This window comes from Sorex araneus, chromosome 11 (genome assembly GCF_027595985.1).
Source record: "Sorex araneus isolate mSorAra2 chromosome 11, mSorAra2.pri, whole genome shotgun sequence".
In the NCBI taxonomy this organism is placed as follows: Eukaryota; Metazoa; Chordata; class Mammalia; order Eulipotyphla; family Soricidae; genus Sorex; species Sorex araneus.
The window spans coordinates 11,828,914-11,850,257 of NC_073312.1; the positions used below are offsets into that span (position 1 = coordinate 11,828,914).

Sequence of the window (21,344 nt, forward strand, 5' to 3'; positions counted from 1 at the left end):
TTTCAAACATAGACCCAAATACCAAAACCACATAAATTTATACCCTAACATAGCTATTTTTAAAAATAAGATAAAACAGGCAAGGATTAGAAAATGTATCTCAGAATTTTAGGGCCACTTAAGAGAAAATAAGTCTGTCGACAGTGAAGCTCCTCATTTTGATATAACAATCTGAGAGCGAAATTGTCTGAAGGATACGGCCTTTTCCTGTCGAAAGGCATAAGGAACATCACAAAATTCAAAAACTGGGGATGAATTATGGCAATCATCCTACTGAAATGATACAATAAGGTTCAATCCGTAACTCCAAGTAACATTTACTTTTAATGATTGTCATAGACAAAGAGACAGCTAGGTTTCTTGAAGAACTATTAACAATCCTTGATAAACACCAGAAAACATGATCTTCACAGTTTTCAGGAAGCAAATCAGACTAAATAAGAATAATCATCTTCGGCTCTCCGCCGAGATGTAACCCGAGTGGCCGCACGTGTGCAGCCTCTCTGTTGCTGGATGACCATGATCCCAGAGGCCAGCTAAACTATTTTTGCTACCAGCAGCTTCTTGCTGAAATGTCTCTAGACTGTGAACTAAATCACGGCCCCATGCCACCTACGCAGGAGAGGAAAGGTTTTTTTCTCTCTCTGCTTTTTCTTTGGGGAGGGGGGAGCAGGGGGGAAGGCATGAAGACCTCCATCTTATAAGGACCAGTAAAGAGAGGTACAAGCTTGCAATGATGCAATTTCTGACAGAATTTTCCCTGGACTTAATTACTAAAATACTAAAACACAGAAATCCAAAACCTCATAGCTCTTCATTCTTAGCAATGGAAGACAAATTATCAAATGCTTCCTTTTCAGCAGGTCTGATTTTGGGGGGGGAACTCCAAACAATAATAGTGAGTTGTTTGTGGAAATACTGAATGTAATCAAAGTAAAGAGAAAGTAAAGTGAAAATTATCAGCTACACAGGCGGGGGGAGGGGAAGTATACTGAGGTTCTTGGTGGTGAAATATGTGCACTGGTGAAGGGATGGGTGTTCAATAACTGTATAACTGAGACTTAAGCCTGAACGCTTTGTAACTTTCCACATGGTGATTCGATAAAAAAAGGAGGGGAAATAAATAAATAAATAAATAAATAAATAAATAAAATAGCAGAAGATAACAGAACAAGTGTAAACGCTGAGCAATGATTGAACTGAGTTTAAGTAACATCTCCTCTTGTTTAAACCTAGATGCAATAAAGATATTCTTGTCAATATGGAAAAAAAAGAATAATCATATTCAAGGACATGCAAAATACATTATAATGGAGTTGAATGACTGTCAAACACAACTCCCAGGAGAGTGCTCATTAATATTGCAAAAAAGGCATGAGCTTTTTTTACTAACAACAACAAAACAAGGAAGACATAGAAAAAAATAGAGCCTGGGGTTTCAATACAAGTATTTCAGGATAATACTGCATCTTTGATCAGTCAAGCTCATCAATGGCTACGAAGCCTAAGATGACAGTTAGCTTACTGAGTTCTATAAATCATATGCGATAGAAATTCCCACAATCTACATACCACAAGTGCCATATTTATTGAAACCTTCCTATATCTTTTAAGACATTACTGGGAAAAAGCTGACAATGATTCAAGATAATGCCGAAAAGATAATTAAACATTACTTCAGCCCTATTAATTAAACAAAGATGCTTTTCATACTAGTACTCAGACAGATCTCTTCAACAAATTATGTTGATCAGTAGCGGTAATGTTTACTTCAATATGTAATTAATGTTGTATCATGAAAAACCCAGAATTGAAAGAAGGAACCTACTGGTAACTAATGGTAATGTATATGCCATCACAAAGAACTAACTGAACCAGAGAAAGAGTTACACTTCTTCATCACTATATAGGGTTTATGAAGTAATGAAAAGAATTAATAAAGAGCATGCTCGCCATTAATTCCAATTCATAAAATTGGAAAGCATCTTAAGGTTTTAGCTCAGGGTTGGACAGACAGTACAAGGAGTAAGGCACTTGGCCTGTCATAAGGCTATGGTGGCTGTGATCGTGATGGCACCACATGAAACCCTAAACAGAGAACCAGGGATAGCTCCTAAGCACTGCGGGATTGACCAACCCACCCCCCAAGACCCCCATAAACACAGAGTCCACCCTCAAAAAAACATTGGGGGCTCAAAGTATCAGCTCCACATTTAGGCATTATTAAAATGTACAGTACCTTAACAAGAATCTCAGAAAATACATTTAAGATCAAGAAAAAAATTCTGAGGCAAAAGAAGTTCTATGACAATTATCATGGTAAATGAAAAGAAATCATTCTCCAAGGATGTGGCTGGTTCGGTGTGGGTAAGTTCAACAGAATAACACTGGACAGGAAATGAGTGTAGAAACTGCTCGCATGGAAGGACTGACTAGAAGGGATGTTTAATGGCTCAGAATTAAATTTATAAAATTGGCGGGAATGTATAAATAATTAAGGAATCTTATTTTTAGTAATAGCTTGCAGTTTAACTGGGTAGCCTTGACCAAATTCCACATTAATTTTGAATAGTTTCAAATTGAATGTCTTCAATTGAAAATTATATTTATATCATTAGAAATTAGAAGTAATGATGTTGCAGCATTCATAAGTGACACCTCTCATACAGTTCGGCATCCTTCAGCCTCAAAGACCATGTGTCTGAGCGAGTGGCTCAGACTGGACAAGACAGTAGGAAAGACAGCTAACGCTCCCAGAGAAGAACTCAAGGGTTTCTGAAAATTGAAAGAGGAAACAGGAGAGAAGCAAACCTGAATCACGGCTATTTCTGAGCTGCACATATGACACTGTGGATAATACTGGAGAGAACTATTAATCATGCCCAGATTCTGAGTCACAAATTCCACTCTCAAGAAGCTTGGAATTACTATTAAGTCATTTATTCTTAATAGATAAAGAATAAAATGTTGACATATGCTGCAATGTGAACATGGGGAGCTCTGTAAGTCAGGCTATGATAACAGCATGCCAGAGCCAGACAGAAAGAGAAATACTGCACGATCATACTTTCATGAGTACCGAGAATGCACAATGTCATACAGAAAAATGTAAGCTAAAGACTTCAGCTATCAAGGGCTGGATATGGAGAGGGCTCAAGTGTTACCAATTTTTTGTTTTGGGGGTCACACCCAGAAAATGCGTCAGAGCTTACTCTTAACTCTGTGTACAGGGATCACTCCTAGCAGGCTTGGAAGGCCATCTGGGGTGCCAGGGATTGGCTCATGCAAGCAAGTGCCCTACCTACTGTCCTTTAATGGATGCAGGGATTGTGTTCACATTGTTAAAACAAAAAAAGAAAACTGATGAATAATGGTGGGTGGTATGAAACTGTAAGCATACTTCAAAATTGTACACCTAAATGGTTAAACAACTTTCATTTTTCTATACTGTGCCACACTACAAAAGAAGTTAAAGGTTACGGTGATGTACTTATAAGAATTTTATATCATATTAGGTTCTGACATATTATTTAAGTTACAGCTTTATTATACAGCAAATGACACTTTAGTCATCTTTAAAATCTTCCATTTAAATTTTTTTTCAAAAATTAAGTGTTTTCCAGAGATGGCAGCATTCTTTAAATCTAAAAAATAAGTAATAACATACCATACAAACAAAATTTCATAAATTATGCCTGACTCCTCTATCAGTAACTATGAATCATGGTTCATTAATAAGGTAAAAAAAAAACATTTTAAAAGAAATGGCGCATTTTGTGGGAAGTCCAATAAAATATTTTAGAGAAAGGAGGGTAGCAGATATCAACATATATGTTAAATTAAGGTTTTATCTATTTGAAAAGCTATTGGAATGGATCATATGGATATAATAGATTAAAATAGTAAAAACTCAGCAACAGGAAGTAGAATCAGCCAAATGGCAGAACTGAAAGTCCTTGCTCTCATTCTTCCTCCCCCTCCCCGAGTAAAATACCCCACCATTTCAACAATGTGTAAGCCAAAATACCTTTCTTCAAAGTGAACGTGAAACTAGCCAATGCCACTTTATTAGAGGTAGGAACACTGTCGCTTTGTGCGTGCGAGCACGCAGGAGCATCAGTGAGACCTGGGAGGCCCAGAAGCAAGCAGGCAGCGTGGAGCTGCCATCCTCAGCCCTGCACGGAGAACTTCAGCATCCTTCCGGGGAGAGCAGACTCTACCTGCCTCACCCGGAGCCGGGGAGGAAACGAGCAAAACGGGAACATCTGCTGGCAGCAGAGAATGAAGGAGGTCAGGGTGGCCCCTTGCAGCTAAAACAACGCGGAGCGATGAGTTGGGACACACAACCCTGAAACCCCTCGCCGGGGAAGGAGGGCAGGAGTTGGGGGGCGTGGACCCAGCACCCTAGATTACAGTGCACTGTCCAGAGGGAGAGGGAAGGGCGGGCAGAGACTACACAAGCAGGGCTCGGTGAGCCTGGAGCGCCACCCCGAAAATTTAGGAGGAGGAAGGAGAATGAGGAGGGTTGGGCTTCCCCGGGCCTGGCCTTTGTGAGAATCAGAAAGAGTTGGAGAAACACACAACCAGAGACACCCCCTGGTCCCCAACAAAGGAAAGAAGAGAGGGGGTCAATGGGCCAAAGCTAACCGTGCCCCTGCCATGTCTAGCTGTGCCGATGGTGAAGGCACCTCCTGTGACCAGGAAATGTACATCTGCGAGGACCAGGAAGGGAACACGCAGCCACATGTGTGAACAACAATGCAGGACCACACTGAACGTGAAGGGTCAGAAATATGTGATGCCACCAAGATGCAAACGCGTTTCCAGTAACTGATCTTAGAGAAATGAAGATCTACACTCTCCCGGCAAGGAATTCAAGACAGCCCCATTAAAGAAGATAAAGGAGTGAAAAAGAAACCACAGAAAGATAACTGAATAAAAATAAGAAATGATACACGAACTGAAAAAAAAGAGGACCAGAGACAGAAACCATTAAAAAGGAGCAAATAGAAATAGTGGGGCAGAATAATGCAATAAGTGAACTTAAAATTTAATAGAGAGTTTCAAAAAGAAGGGCTTAATGAATGAGAAGAAAGAATCAGCAAACTTGAAAGCAGATAATAGGAAATTACCAAAGCAGGGGGCAAAATTTTAGAAGAATGTGAAAGAGTGGGTGAAGAAAGCTTAATGGACTTACGGGAGACCATTAATATATGCATTAGGGATGTCCCGGGGGAAGATGGGAAAGAAAACTTATAATAAGAAAATAATGGCAAAATTCTAAAATAAATAATGATCAAAAGTGTTCCAAATCTGGGGGGAAGAAAGGACATGCAATCGAGAATCTAAGATGAAAATGAGCCAGGATTCTATCTGCAGGAGCAGAATACATGCCCCCCAGTGGAGATTCTAGGTTTGCTCCCCAACAATGCAAAACAAAATCAGTTTTTAATATATTAATAATAAACTAGATGAATTCACCAAGGAGAAAAACTTAAAAATAACTTAACCCAGAAGATAAAAGATCTGAACTTTGAAAATGATAAACCATGGGTGAAATTAAGTCATGGATAATAGAAAGAAACGTGATGCTGTTAAAATCCATATTACCCAAAGCAATCTATAAATTCTAGTGGAATTTCTTACAGAAATATAACAAAAATATCCAACAATTCCAACAATTTTAAAAACAAAGCTGGAACATCCTATTTCTTGATTTAAAAATATATTTAAAACCCCCCACAGTCACTACAGAGATAGTAACTCTGTAGTAACCACAGAGATACCAGAGCAGGAAAGGTGCTTGCCTTACACAATAGTAACCCTAATCCAAGGCATCCTGTACATTCCCCTGGGCCCCACCAGCAGTGATCCTTTGGTGGAGAGCAGGTGTAAGCCCTAAGCACCACCAGGAGTGTCCCCCACCCTCCAAAGGAAAAAAAAAAAGGAAACGAAACAAACAAACGAAACTACTGTAGTTAAAGCACATGATCCAACGTGCTGAAAGGTGGTAAAGTGATATGCATGACACCCTAGCTGTGACCAGACTGCAAATAAACCACAGTGCCTAGGGGAAAAAGTGACTTAGGATAGAGATAGGAAGAGACAGGAAGTGAGGTGGGAACAAAACTGGGGACACTGGCAAGGGAAAGTGGACACTGGTGAAGGGATTAGTGTTGAAACATTATATGCCTGAAAATACAATCATAAAGAAATTTGTAATTCGAGGTGACTCAAAAACAACAACAAAAATCCACAAATTCAATATACACACATATGGTTGGCATTAATAATGACAGCTGACCGATGCGATACAACAGAGTTCAGATATAACCCCCATGTACATGGGCAGCTAATCTTTGATGAGGGCTCCCAAAATATGCCTTGGGGAAAGTACGGGCTCTTCAACAGATGGTGGAGAAAAAACTGGATACCCATGTTCAAAAGAAATTGAATTCTTACAGTCTTCATCCATCCAAGACAGTATAGCAAAAAATGCCATAGACTGGCTGATAAATAACAAGAATTTCTTTGTTCACAACGCTGGAAGCAAAGAATTCCAAGATAAAACTGCCAGCAGATTCACAGTTCATCAAGTCTCACTTCCAGTTCATACACAGACCTCTTGGGCCAAAGCGATAGTACGGTGGGTAGGGTTTGCCTTGCGCAAGCACCGCCAGGAGTAATTCCTGAGTGCAGAGCCAGGAGTAACCCCTTAGCATCACTGGGTGTGACCCAAAAAGCAAAAAATAAACAAACAAACCAAAAAAGCATACACATACACGGACCTCTTTTTTGTGTCTTCATGGGGTGAAAGGGAAAGTGGGCATTTCTAGGGCTTCTTCGTTGAGTAAATCAACTTCATTTCTTAGAACTATATCCTCCTGACTTAATCAAGCCCCCAAAGCCCTCATCCCTATGGCACTAAACACACCAAACATAAAAATACAGCACTTAATTTTGGAGGGATACAAATGTTCAATTCGTAGTACTTATAAGGACAGTTTGGAGAAATAGGAGACAGGCTTAAGGGTGCTGTCTCAGAAACAGATGAATAAGTCCTAGAATCTAATATACTATCTCATGGTTAATGACAATAGTATTGTATTAGAAGCTTCAAAGTTGCTAAGACAACAAAAATCTGAGTCAGTCTCACTACACAAAAGAAAGTTGTGACAGAATTTTTATTTCATTTCTATAGTGATAACATACTGCATTACATAAATGTATCAAATCAACAAGCTGTGTATAGATTTTTTGTCCCCAAGCTGTATATTTTTAAGCTCATACAGCATAATATGTCAATTATACGTCAATAAAAATAATTTATATAAAGAAAAATCCAGCATTCATACCTCAGATAAGTCAGTGGACTTAGGGGAAAAATATGCAATGAGAACTCACTATATCTAACTATATAGGAAAAATATATTATTTAATATAGTATATTCTGAACTTATGGATTTTATTTTCAAATAAAACTACTCCCAGTTGTAGAGCTAATCACAAACAGAAGCACAGCCATAAGTATGAATAAATAACAGAAACAACATAATTTAAAGTGTAGAAATGCTTGCAAAATCTAAAATAGGAAACACAAATTTTCTGAATCACAAGTTTATCTAAGCTTTACAGAAAATAAAAAAATGAAAAGGATTGGTATATCTACCAAGCCCCTACAGTATGATAATTCTCAGATGAGGCAAGAGTACAATGAAAGATGACAACAGTTTTGTCCTGGGTTTACTATAATTACACACACAAAAAAAAGATAAATAGCCTTCTTACCTGTTCTGGGTTTGCTATGAAGTTTATGGCAGTGTGGTGACGGTCATCTTCCTGTAATAAGCTGAATGTAAACTGATAGTCAATCAAAAGGCTGTCTGTGAAGAGAAAAATACAATCGAAAGTGCATCTTGAAAACTTTGAGAACAATCAAGTGATAACATACTGCATATTAGTTTTGAAAACAATTATTAGTGACCTTTTCATGACAGAAAAAACATAAATTATTATCAACAAGCAACAAAAAAGCAAACCATAGGTATTGAAAAGCTTCTAATTTTTTAAAATGATAGTAATTACTTCTTCATCATTATAAAGGTTCCACGAACACTGCAAACATTCTGAAAACTACATAAAAGAAAATAAAAATCATCACAATCTTTTCATGAGAAAAATAAAGATAACACTTTGGCGCATTTATTCCAGTTAAAATTTTGTACTTAGAAAGACATTTGTATCCTACTTTCATACAACAAAAAAATGTATTGAAAATATAAATTTTAATCTTACAGTATTCCAACATAATGCCATTACACAGTTACTTGCTCACTTATTTTTGCAGTAAGTTTTTAAAACTCTCCTTTAGTTTTGTCTGTGATTTGTGCAGTTTTGTTTTGGGTCACACCAGCAGTACCCCTGAGTTGGCCATGTGTGGGGCAAACACCTTCCCCACGTATGACCTCTTGGTGCTCCTTTTGTGGTCATTTTTGCTCTCAGCCATTGTTAGATGACTAGGAAAAACATTCTACAGTAGTAAGTTTTATCAACAACTGATTAAAAGAAAAGGTTTAGGAGGGAATTTTCACTTTTTTTTCCATGTACATAAAAAAAAACAAGGTGGTTTCCGATCCCCAAACTTATTTGGTCTATCACCCATTTCAGAAAAAAAAAAGTCAACACCACCCTAGAAATCTACCTTTAAATGAACAAGGAGAAAGAGCTTCCCTCCCCCTGTCCCCTACACATACTAGGACACTAAGAAGCCTCTATTGATAATTAGCATCATCACACAGAAAATAATGAAGAATTATTAATAATGCTAAATTGCCATCTATAATAACTTCAAATTATTTTAGATAGGAATGACCTCCATTTTGTGATAACTAACTTTCATGTTATGCTCCCAGCCCTTAATAAACTAAAAAAAAAAAAACACAGATGATATAATCTCACTGAGCTTATGGTTTAAACTGTTAGCATCATTTTTCTGTTGCTTACTGTACAGTGAGATCCAGCCTACCTATTACCTGAATAATTTAGTGCAGGCAATACTCTGTACTCAGGATTTAAAAGAATCCTAGGATATGATGAGAATAATGCAATGCACCAAATCGCTCAGTTTCATCTGACTGCCAGGAAAAGCAGAAGAAAATCCAACGGGTGCCAGACACAACAATAAAAAAAAATAAATTCTGGGGTCAAAAAGACAGTACAGTGGGTAGGGTGCTTGCCTTGCATACGGTCAACCAGGGTTCCATTCCTGGCACCCCATGTGGTCCCGGAGCCCACCAAGACCGATACCTGAGCACAGAATCCTGAGCACAGCCAGGCATGACCAAAAATACTAAATAAATGGATAGAAAGTTAAAAATTCTGGCCTTGTGCAACTTAAATTCTATTTGATGTACACTGGAAATTAGTAAATGGTAAGTATTATAGGGTTATAAATGATAAGTATTTTAGAGAATAATAAGCCAGTGAAGAAAGAAATTGCTATCAGGGTTGGAGAACTGCTAGTAATTTTGAGGAGACATTTAAAGAAAAAAAGAGAGTAAGAGCATAAGTAGGTAGAGAAAATATAAGTAGAGCAAGCAGAAAAAAAACTAAATAAAATAAACATCTCAAAGGAAGAATAGGCTGTGGTAAGAAAACAGAGGACAGGTGATAATGGCCTGGGTAATGGCAGAAGAGGCAAGGCAAACTGTGACTGGAAAGAAAGCACAGCAAAGATTACTTGCAGAATAAAAATGTTACAGTTTGAAAAAATTGAAAAGTAAAGGCTTACGGACAACAAATAAAGCAAAATGTCAATATTTTGATATACCACTGTAGCACTGTCGTCCCGTTATTCATCGATTTGCTCAAGCAGGCACCAGTAGCGTCTCCATTGTGAGACTTGTTGTTACTGTTTTTGACATATCGAATATACCACAGATAACTTGCCAGGCTCTGCCCGTGCGGGCAGGATACTCTCGGTAGCTTGGCGGGCTCTCCGAGAGAGGCGGAGGAATCAAACCCGGGTTGGCAGCATGCAAGGCAAACGCCCTACTGCTGTTAAGACAAATATAAATATAAATACTGTCACTGTCACTGTTATCCCGTTGCTCATCGATTTGCTCGAGCGGGCACCAGTAACATCTCCATTGTGAGATTTGTTGTTACTGTGTTTGGCATATCAGATACGCCACGGGGAGCTTGCCAGGCTCTGCCGGGAGGGCGAGATAGTCTCAGTAGCTTCCCGGGCTCTCCGAGAGGGGCGGAAGAATCAAACCCGGGTCGGCTGCGTGCAAGGCAAATGCCCTACCGCTGTGCTATAACTCCAGCCCAACGATAAATATAAGTGAAACAAATAAGAATAGGTCCTATTTACTAGAAATTGAGGGATTAAATGAGAATCTTAGTTTAGACGGTGTCAAGTCTGCGTAACTCATTAAAATCCCAACTGCTATGTGGAGGCCGAGCTGAGAGCCGGGCAGACACAGCAGTTTGGAAAGTACCTGCACTTACCTGGGATTTGGGTCGTGAAACTTCCCCCAGATGTTGAACCAACTGACATTTCAGAAGCTTCATTTGGGGTTTCTTTTACACCAAGCCCATAATATTTGTTGCTTCTGGTCAGTTTGGTATATGTCACACAGCTGAAAGGCCTCACTATATTTGGATTTGAATTTCCTTGATATAAGTGATAATAATGAGTATTTTTTATGAGCCTGTTGTCCATCTATGTCTTCTTAGATGAAATATTTCGGCAGTTTTTCTACTCCTTTTTTGATGGGGTTGTTTTCGTGCGAATGAGTTTTGTAAATATGGTGGTTATCAGTATCGAGATTTCTCACAAAATAAAAAATAGTGTACACTGTATTACCCAGCAATTTCACTCTTTGATGTCTTTGTCAAAAATATAAAAACACTAATTTGAAATTATATATATACACCAATGTTCACTGCATCAATATTAATAATATTCAAGATGTAATCATTGAGGTAAGATAAAGAAACCTGTATGGCAGTAATAACTGGGGATGATCACGCTGGACAAGATATGAGGGTTAAAGGTCGGTAACAGGATATTTTTGATAACCTTTCAGTATCAACATTGCAAACCACAATGCCCAAAAGCAGAGAGAGAGAAAGAAGGAAAGAAAGAAAGAAAGAAAGAAAGAAAGAAAGAAAGAAAGAAAGAAAGAAAGAAAGAAAGAAAGAAAGAAAGAAAGAAAGAAAGAAAGAAAGAAAGAAAGAAAGAAAGAAAGAAAGAAAGAAAGAAAGAAAGAAAGAAAGAAAGAAAGAAAGAAAGAAAGAAAGAAAGAAAGAAAGAAAGAGAGAGAGAAAGAAAGAGAGAGAGAAAGAGAGAGAAAGAAAGAGAGAGAAAGAAAGAAAGAAAGAAAGAAAGAAAGAAAGAAAGAAAGAAAGAAAGAAAGAAAGAAAGAAAGAAAGAAAGAAAGAAAGAAAGAAAGAAAGAAAGAAAGAAAGAAAGAAAAGATGCCCACCATAGAGGCAGGCAGGTTGTGGAGGGTAAGGGGTGATGGGAGGGAACCTGGGGACACTGGTACTGGGAAATGTACACTGGTGGAGGGACGGGTGTTGGAACACCGTGTGACTGAGTCCAATCATGCACAGCTTTGTTGTGGTCTATCTCACAGAGAGTCAATAAAAAAAAAAGTTTTAAAAAATAGTAATATTCAAGATGTGGGCTAGTGAAGTACTTGTTCAACGAGAGCAAGTGGATAAAGAAAATGTGGCGTCTATACACAACGCAGTGCTACTCAGTCGTAAGAGAGTGAAATTCTGTCTTTCGCAACCCCATGGAGGGAGGCTGGAAAGGATTATGCTAAGTGAAATAAATAAGAAGGAAAATGTCAAGTACCAGATGATCTCACTCATATGGAGGATAAAGAGAAGGAAAGAAACCAAGTCAAAAGAAAAATTCTGAACGCTAATGGCAGACCTGAGGTGACTAAAGAGGAGAGGGGAAGCCTGATCAAGGGGGCGCCAATGAACTGTGGTGAAAAGACACTGGTACTATGGTAGTAGGTGTGAGGTGTAATGGGGTAACATTTTCAAAAGATGGCAAAGTGTACCCCTCAATTATACAGTCTTATTCTGTCTTGTTGTTGTTGTTGTTGTTGTTGTTGTTGTTGTTATTAATTTGGGAGCTATAACTGTTGGTACTTGAGGGATACTCCTGGCTCCATGCTCAGAGGAACTCCTGAGATGCTCTGGGCATCGTGCGTTGCCACACCCATACCCATCCTTTAAACTGACCTTACCTAATAAAAACAAAAAATATATAAATAAAACAGCCTATATGAGGGCCACAGGCTCAATCCTTGGCACCAAAACCCAGCCAAACAAAAACCATAAAAACAATTCATGGGGACAGGAATGATAGTATAGCAGGTAGGGCATTTGCCTTGCACGTGGCCACCCAAATTCAATCTTTGGTAACCGTATGGTCACCGAGCATCACCAGGAGTAAACCCTGAGTACCGCCAGAATAAATAAATAAATATATTTTAGAAAAACATTTCATAACCATGATATTTATGCAACTACAAAGGAAACTATGTCCAACGTTTGTACTGAAGGTGTTTGCTTTGTGAAGAAATACTATTCTCACATTATGTAAACACCACATTTTCTTCTCCATGGATGCATTATTTTTTCTCTTTGGGTCACACCCGGCGATGCACAGGGGTTACTCCTGGCTCTGCACTCAGGAATTACTCCTGGCGGTGTCGGGGAACCATATGAGATGCTGGGAATCGAACCTGGGTCGCCCGAGTGCAAGGCAAACGCCCTCCCCGCTGTGCTATCGCTCCAGCCCCTCCATGGATGCATTTTAAACTATCTCCCAATGCCAGCTGTGAATAGTACTGCAATCAACAAGGGAGTGCTATGACCTCTTCAAGATGCTGATTTCAAAAATTTTAATGAATACCCCAAAGAGGTCTGGCGCCTTAGACCACTCGGCCATCCTGACCTGCGGGACAGAAGCGCTATCACGCATAGACTGGAGTGATAGGACAGCAGGTAGGGTGTTTGCCCTGCACACGGTTGGCCCGGGTTCGATTCCTCCATCCCTCTCGGAGAGCCAGGCAAGCTACCAAGAGTATTCCGCCCGCACGGCAGAGGCTGGCAAGCTACCCGTGGCATATTCAATATGCCAAAAACAGTAACAAGTCTCACAATGGAGACGGTGCTGGTGCCCGCTCGAGCAAATCAATGAACAACAGGATGACAGTGCTACAGTGCTACCCCAAAGAGGTATTGCTGGAACTAAGGAAAAGAACCAATCACAGAAGAACAAATTCTGCATGGTTCTATTGATGTGAGGCAGCTAAAGGAGTTTAAAAACATGGAAATGAATCAGGAGCTTATAAGGATGGTTGGTAATCAGTGGACATAAAGTCTCAAGTTGCAACACTAGTAAGTTCTAAAAGTCTTGTGTATAATACTAACTGGTAGCTACCAATACTGTGTTGTATACTCAAACTGCATTGAAGATATATTTCATGCAGAAAATTTAAAAATATATTTTTAAAAGCTGATAATTTCAAAAAGCGTGAATATAATTATCTTTAAACTATGAAGTACTGGTAGTTCTAGGAACAGATAATGACATCTGTTATTATATGTCATTATCTAATAAAGATATTCAGGTTAGATTAAAGATTAATATTGTAATAAATACTTCATATTTGGAAAAATAATATGGTAGAGGGACTCTTGAAACACTGGTAAAGGGATTGGTTTTGAAGCTCTGCCACCATAAAGCAACCTCAAAAGACTTGTAAATTATGATATATCAACAATAACAACAACCCAAAACAAAACCCCACCATATATTTTAAGAAAAGAAAAATAAAAGCAAGTGTATGTTAGCTCTAACAAGTTAACAAAGAAAGTGGCTGGAAACAATACAAATGTGAGATCTGATGATTCTGATGGTCTGAAGACCCCATGAATCTTGTAGGATAAAGATATTTATCCTTTATCTTTTTTTTTTTTGCCCTTTATAAAGGGCAGGATAAATTCCCTTTATCTTGCAGGATAAAAGGAATCCATCTACTCCTTTGGGGGTCTCTAAAGGAGAATGGATCCCTCATTCCCCTACCAAGGTTCAGACTGCCTCTAAGTCCCCGATGCCATTGTCACAGTTACAGCACCACGTGTAATCTCTTGCCTCTCTTCCTGTAATAAGAACACCACTGACCTAATCTATCCACACGTCTTCCTTTGCCATTAAAGGTAATCTGTTCACTGGTTTCGTGGATCAGAATGTGGACATCTTTTTTTAAAAACTTTTTCTGGGGGGGGGGTCACACCCGGCAATGCTCAGGGGTTACTCCTGGCTCTGCACTCAGGAATTACCCCTGGTGGTGCTTGGGGGACCATATGGGATGCTGGGAATCAAACCCAGGTCGGCTCGTGCAAGGCAAATGCCCTACCCACTGTGCTATCGCTCCAGCCCCAGAATGTGGACATCTTTCATGATTCAGCCTGTTACACAATCAGTGATCAGATAAAATACTGGTAAAAATACCTAACAATATTAGCAACAATATTCTTTGGGTAGGGATCTCCTGGTCTCTCTTTTCTAGAATGAACTGTTTGCATAATTAAGATTTTTTTAAAAAGGGGGAGGAGGAGGAATTCTTTTAATGATTATTCACAAAGCTTCTTTCTGTTAGTTTTACTTCTTAATCCCTGATATATTTTTATATGGTTCTCAGTTACAGATTATCTTTTTTTTTCTCAGTTACAGATTAAATGGAGCCAGATGAGTTTTTCTGGTTGGTCATTCAGCGCAAGAGTCCAAGGGCATATTTCTGCTTGAGTCCACCAGTGACAGTGTTCAGGGACTAAGAGCTGCACCCAGTGAAGCTCAGGTATCGATGCAGTGTTAGGGAATCAAACTGAGGCTAGCTATATGTAGGAATGCACCTTAACCACCATACTATCTCTGTGACTCTATACGAAATCTTCCCCAAAATGTCATCTGATTCCTACTTCACTCTTATTCGGGAAGTAACACAAACACACAAGATAATGATGACTGTCAGAGCAATCCCAAGGTTAAATTTTTACATTCATCAGCACGTTTTTGTAGGTAGTTTAGCCATTGGGGAACAGAGAGCAAAAAGAGAGGCTGCCATTTTCAATGGAGAATAAATAACAAATTATATACAATAACTGATCACAAACCAGCCTGATGGAAGTTAAATCAAATAAAGTGGCAAGGAAAAAGAGTTTTCAACATGCACAACATATTTAAAGAATTCATGCAGGGCCAGAGAGACAGTACAGGTGGTGGAATGTTTGCCTTGTACATGGCCAACCTGGTTCAATGCCCTGCACCTCATAGAGTCCCTAAGCATCGCCAGAAGGTCCCCAAGCACAGAGTCAAGAGTAAGCCCTGACAAAGCTCTTCTGTACCCTCCTCATTAGAGGATAATTCATTCAAACTGAAAACTAAACATTTTTCTCTAGGAAAAGGCATTTTCCTGAACTGAACTGCTGAAGAAAGTAGTTTATGCAAGTACACTATATATTTGACCAAAAGCCAATACTGAATTTTAACTACTTTTTCAAAAGTCGTATAAAATAATGTATAGTTTTTAAGAAAATGATAATCAGCTATAAAAATCATCCAAGTGTATGTTGGAAGGATCAGAGAGATAGCACCGTGGGTAGGATGTTCCGCTACCATGCAAACAACCCACCTTCCATACCCAACACTGCACAGGGTCCACTGAGCATCACCAGAAGTGACCCCTGAGTGCACAGCCAGAGTAGCATGTTCCAGTGTGGCCCTCCAATAAAGTATATGTTGGAAATATCCCTTTCTGTGTTTGTTTTTTTTGGGGGGCACACCTGGCAATGCTCAGGGGTAATTTCTGACTGTACTCCAGAATTACTCCTTGTGGAGTTTGGGGAACAGTGCTGGATGCTGGGGATTTAAGCTCAGTTGACCACATGCAAGGTAAGCAGCCTACCATATGTCTAAGAAAGCAAAATATTAAATCCCAAATGAGACTAATCCTATCTGGATTTGCTATAGGAGAAGCACTGTTCAAACAAATTTCGTCTTATTTGGGACCAGAATAATTCTTACATAAATTTATAATTGTTTCAGAAATTTTGAAAGCATTAAAGTCAGATAATAAGTCATTTCACTTTCAATTTAGCATTATCCATAGCATTTAGGAAGATCTCTATTGTAATCTTATATTTACCAACTGGGTTATCTTATGAGGTTAATTAACCTCAGTGAAATGAAATTTCCTGTCTCGTAGGATTGCTCTGTAGGTTAATCACAATTGTGTTAGTGTATATTTGGTTTATAGAAAACTGAATCATAATACAAAACATTCAACACATGTTATTTTGCTTCCTTTATTTACTAAACTGTTCCGAGTGAATACTAAAAGATAACAAAAATCAAGCAAAAATCTGGATAGGTTTTTTAGACACACATTGTATGTCTATAACTCAACTATGAACAACTTTGTAATTCATGGTGCTGTAATAAAATTAATGTTTTTAAAGTTAAAAGAAAAAAAGAGTAAATTAAAAACAAGTCTGGAGAGATAGTATGGCAGAAAAGGCACTTGGCTTACATGCAGTCAAGCAGGATTCAACCTCGAACACTGCATGTATGGTCCTCCAAGCACATCTCGGAGTGACAGCTAAACGCAGAGTCTCAAGTATTACCAGGCGTGGCCGCCAAGCCAAAAAGACTCAAGCATATACTCATGTATATATATACATAGTTATATGCTTTCACAGAAAATTATATGTTCATGATCACGTATTAGCCACCTCAAAGGGTCCTAGAAGGATATACAATATAGTTTTGACAATAATATCACTTGTATCACTTGTATCACTTGTCATTTCATTGCTCATCAATTTGCTCGAGCGGGCACCAGTAATGTCTCCATTCATCCCTGTCATGTGCTAGTGTAGCCCAATGGTGTCTGCTCGCTCCAGGAACACGAAGAGCATCAAACCGTTCGTTCAGGGTCTTGACAAAGAAGTCCAACCATCTCATAGGTGGCAGCCAGCCATTGATGGATGCTTCCTACGCCAGTGTATGTGCGTTGAAAGTAGAGACAGTCATTTTAGTCCTTCTTCGTTTTGGCAGCCTAGTTCAGCCCTGAGATTTTATCAGCCTCTTCTTACTCCTCTTTCCCAACCCTGCCATACTGGGGGCTCTTTCAGGGTCAGGGGAATGAGGCCCGTTATTGTTATGGTTTTTGGCATATCGAATACGCCACGGGTGGCTTGCCAGGTTCGCCATGAGGGTGATATACCCTTGGTAGCTTGCCAGGCTCTCAGGAGGGACAGAGGGCTTTTGGGCAGTCTTTCTTCTGGGAGCTTTATTATTTTTTAAAATTTTTTATTAGCAAATTATCATGAGGTACAGTTTGTAACTGTATGAACTTTTGTGTTTGCATTTCAGTCATACAATGATCTTTTACAAATCCCTCCACCAGTGCCCATTCTCCTCCACCAATGTTGGTGGAAGGGATACTGGGAGCTTTATTTTATAGTCTCTGGATCTTGGCCATTGATAAGATTACATGGTGCTGGGGGCAGTTTGTGGATGTGACTGCCACAGGGGATCTGGGTGAAGGAGGCTCAGTTCTGATCTGAGTAGGCTTGGAGATCTCAGCCACAGGTCCTGCATACCAAGGTTCCTCTGCAGGTTCCCTCATGAGTGAGGCTCATCCGAGCGTGTGGAGTATGGTCTTGAGCATGGCTGTGTCTGGGTTCTGGAAGTTTTCAGCTGCCGGGACTCTGCTTGGGGCGGGGAGGGAGACTCAATCTGCCCCCCTCCGAGGGGGCCCCGGTGAAGATAGCCTGGCACGGGGGCAGGAGATTCTTGAAAATAATATCAAGAATCCAAATAGGTTTTAAATAACAGTGCATAAGTAATTATGTGTTGGCAAAAATAAATTTTCAGACCTTGAAAACTGCTTAGTAAATAATAAAATTCATAAGAATTTAAGTTCCAGTTTGGTTATGGTCTCGTTGCATTTTATAAGCATGACATGTAGTTCCAGGAACATGCCTCAGAAAATGACTGAAACCATCTATTATCACGCTCCGTTGTCCTCACTGAACCATTGAAACACTGCAAACAGACTTGTTTTCAAAGTAAAACTTAACATTTGACTGCCCCTTCACTCCCTTCAAAGACTTCCCATTTTCCCGAAGACCAAACTCCTTAGATGGTCTGGAACGCAAGACGTGATGTTGGTCCTGCAGACCTCAGGAACCTTGCCCCTAGCCTCTCATACCCAAATTCTCTTTATTTTTGCATCTCCCACATGATGCCCTGCCTAGCAACAGGTCAGGTGCATGTTGCCTCCACTGATTCTCCTTGCTCCCATCCTCACACCATCGTTGCTCAACCACACCCCCTCCATGGCTCATCTGCCACATCAGAACCCATTCTTGCCCTTGCTTCATGCCATCCTTCAGTCATGGCCCACTCTCTGGGCCACAAACTGGGTCCGACTGGCTTGCAGTATACTCCCCAAGCAGCTATAATTCTCATCAGAGTTCTTATGACAATAATATTTAGGTAATTGTATAATGGGTTTAATTTTCCCTACTAGCTTATAAGCTTCAATGGAGCAGAACCTGTTCTGTTCACTATAATATCCCCAGAGTCCAACAAAGTGGTTAGTCAATAAATAAATGTAGAATGAATAAACAAAAGTGAGCCAATGCCAATAAGTGACACTCACTCCTAACTTTACAGGAGGGAATCTTTAGTAAATGAGGAGGGAAAAAAGACATGTCACACTCGCGGTAAATGAAATAATCAGCATTAAATTCTTTTGCACATAATAAATATTCAATAAACACAGCTTTTCTTTGTTTGCTGAGCTGTGTTATCCGTGCTTAAAGTGATCAGTTAAGAATTGCTCTTGAACTTGGAACATTCAGACTATTTCAAGAGATAAAATCTGTTGCAGGAATTTTTGCAAGTTGAACATGTGCTACTATATTATTACAGAAAAAGAACGTTATCTTATAATTATCCACACTTTAAAAATGATTGTGTGACCTAGGATCTACATTATACTCGTTGGATTATTTCTCTATCCTCAACGAATGAAAGAAGATAGACAATGAACACCAAAGTCATACATCAATCATTCTAATTTAGGATTTTTTCATATAATATGCATCATCGCCTCTTCAAATTCCACCTTCCGTCATTTGATATTATCTCTAAATAGCTGAACTTTGCATTCTTCTGCAATGACATATGGGAATCTGCTTAGATTTTATTTGAAGCAAATGTTTCATAGCCTAGGTCTGGTGGGTGGAAAGGGGTCGGGAGAAGACTGTTTTTATTTAAATAAACAAGCGATGCTTAAAGGATATCACTTCATGAAAATCCATTTCAAAATGCAAAGCAGCATTATGTGAAAACCTATAACTCTGATCTCCAAAGACTTTGGTCAAACACCCATCGATAAAAATACTCACCCTCCCCCAAGCATTCTGGGGTATATGGAGGTGTTCAGGGGCACCTCCAGGGCTCAGCACCACCACGGGTGACTTCAGAGTCCCCAAAAATAGCCAAGTGTGGCCTCCACAACAATGAAAAAATTATATTTGCCCATAGAGTCACAATACATATATTTTCACTTATATATATATATACATATATTTATATATATATAAATGCATATATGTATATATATATATAAGTCTGCTAGGAAGCACCCACTTTTTAAGTAAGAGTGCTAATAAGACATGGCTTATGGTTCCCAGATTTTTGAGTAAAGGAAAACCTATATCCAGGGCCAGGAATATATCTCAAGTGGCAGAGAAAATGCCTCGAGTGTCTGAGGACCTGAACTTGATCCCTAGCGCCAAATGCTTCATCTCCCCAGCTCTACCCAGTGTGGTGCTAAGTAGCTGCTCAAGAGGCGCAGGGTCCCCCAACTCTGCTGAGAGAGGGCCCCTATAAGGAAAAAGTCAAACCCACTTTCAATAAAACTTAGAATCTCTGTGTTCGTGGAGGTCACGTCTGTTCATTATGGAGATGGAACTTCTAAATCCTATTTGAATAGCCTTTCACAGTAAAAGGTTTAAAAGTTTTATGAGACATTAACTAACGAAATGCAGTGTATTTAAACAGAAGAACTCTTTTGTTCCATTTTGGAATGAAATAGAGTTAATTCCTTTAAATATGAATTTAAATTGAGTTTTATAGGACGGAATTCTAATACACTGGAATTGGCTTTTTAAATTTGTAGGCATACAATGTTTATTAGAAATTTGCCTCGTTATCAACACAAGGATAATCAAATCCAATATATAATATGGTAATAAGTTTGTATTTAATCCAAATCATAAGCATAAATGAATTAATAATAATAAATGGGTTTATAATGTGATGAGTAGACAATTCTACATTATAGAAATATAAAGATATGACGAGGTACAGATAATCAGAAAATCTGTTCATAGCAGGCACTGTACTACCTCCCCAGGCCCAGGTAATGAGAGAATTTAAATTTGTAATTAAATTCTACATTCTTTAAAGAGATAGTGTATTGTTATTGTTGTTGTTGTTATTACTATAAAATTTCACCCTTAACCTTAAGTAGTTACAGAAATTAAAAATAAAGCTGAATATTCAATGAGTAAGAGGTAAAATAAACCAAAATCTGTTATAATATCACTTGAAAATACACTAAAGCACAGTAATTATGAATTTTGACTTAAGAGGAGTAGCATAAAAGAGATGGCTGCAGAAAGTGACTTTTGGGCACTGCTCTACTCACTGTATTATAAGAAAATATTGTGTATATATAATTTTAATAGCTCAGTCTTACAATTTATGTTTGAGATTTTCCTCATTACAACTGCTGTTACATTTAAAAGAAAACATCAAAGGGGGGAAATAAACACTACTTAGAGATTACTAATGTTTATATTTGCTAAGAACAAATTTAGAATGTCACACTTACGAGGACCAGTTAAATCAGATATCTTTGCTAGAGCCTTTCTTTTACTATGTGAGGCAGGGAAGTGTTTTACTACATTTGGTTGTTTGGCTTTAAGCTACAGTTTGAAAAACCAAAAGAATGTACAAGATCAAACTGCTGAAGTACTATTTTCAATTAACACCATCTTGCATTCAAATGCTTAAGCGACAGTGCAGACTGGCATTTTTAACTTTACTCTTTAACATCAAAAAAAAAATTTTCTATTAACAATATTTCAAGAACTACTGAACCTTCCTTTCCCCCCAAACATTATTCCTTTCAAATGTTAAGTCTCAAAACACATGACAAGACTGCCAT

The 21,344-nt window shown here is 38.7% G+C and overlaps 1 protein-coding gene across 1 annotated transcript in view; it reads right to left on the minus strand.

The window, feature by feature from the left end:
- The window catches only part of ATRNL1 (attractin like 1), a 749,151-nt gene that overhangs the window by 487,480 nt on the left and 240,327 nt on the right, over positions 1-21,344 (minus strand). The window contains exon 22 of the mRNA XM_055118743.1: positions 7,789-7,883. Within this exon, the coding sequence (XP_054974718.1) occupies positions 7,789-7,883 (95 nt within the window). The remainder of the gene's footprint in view (positions 1-7,788; positions 7,884-21,344) is intronic.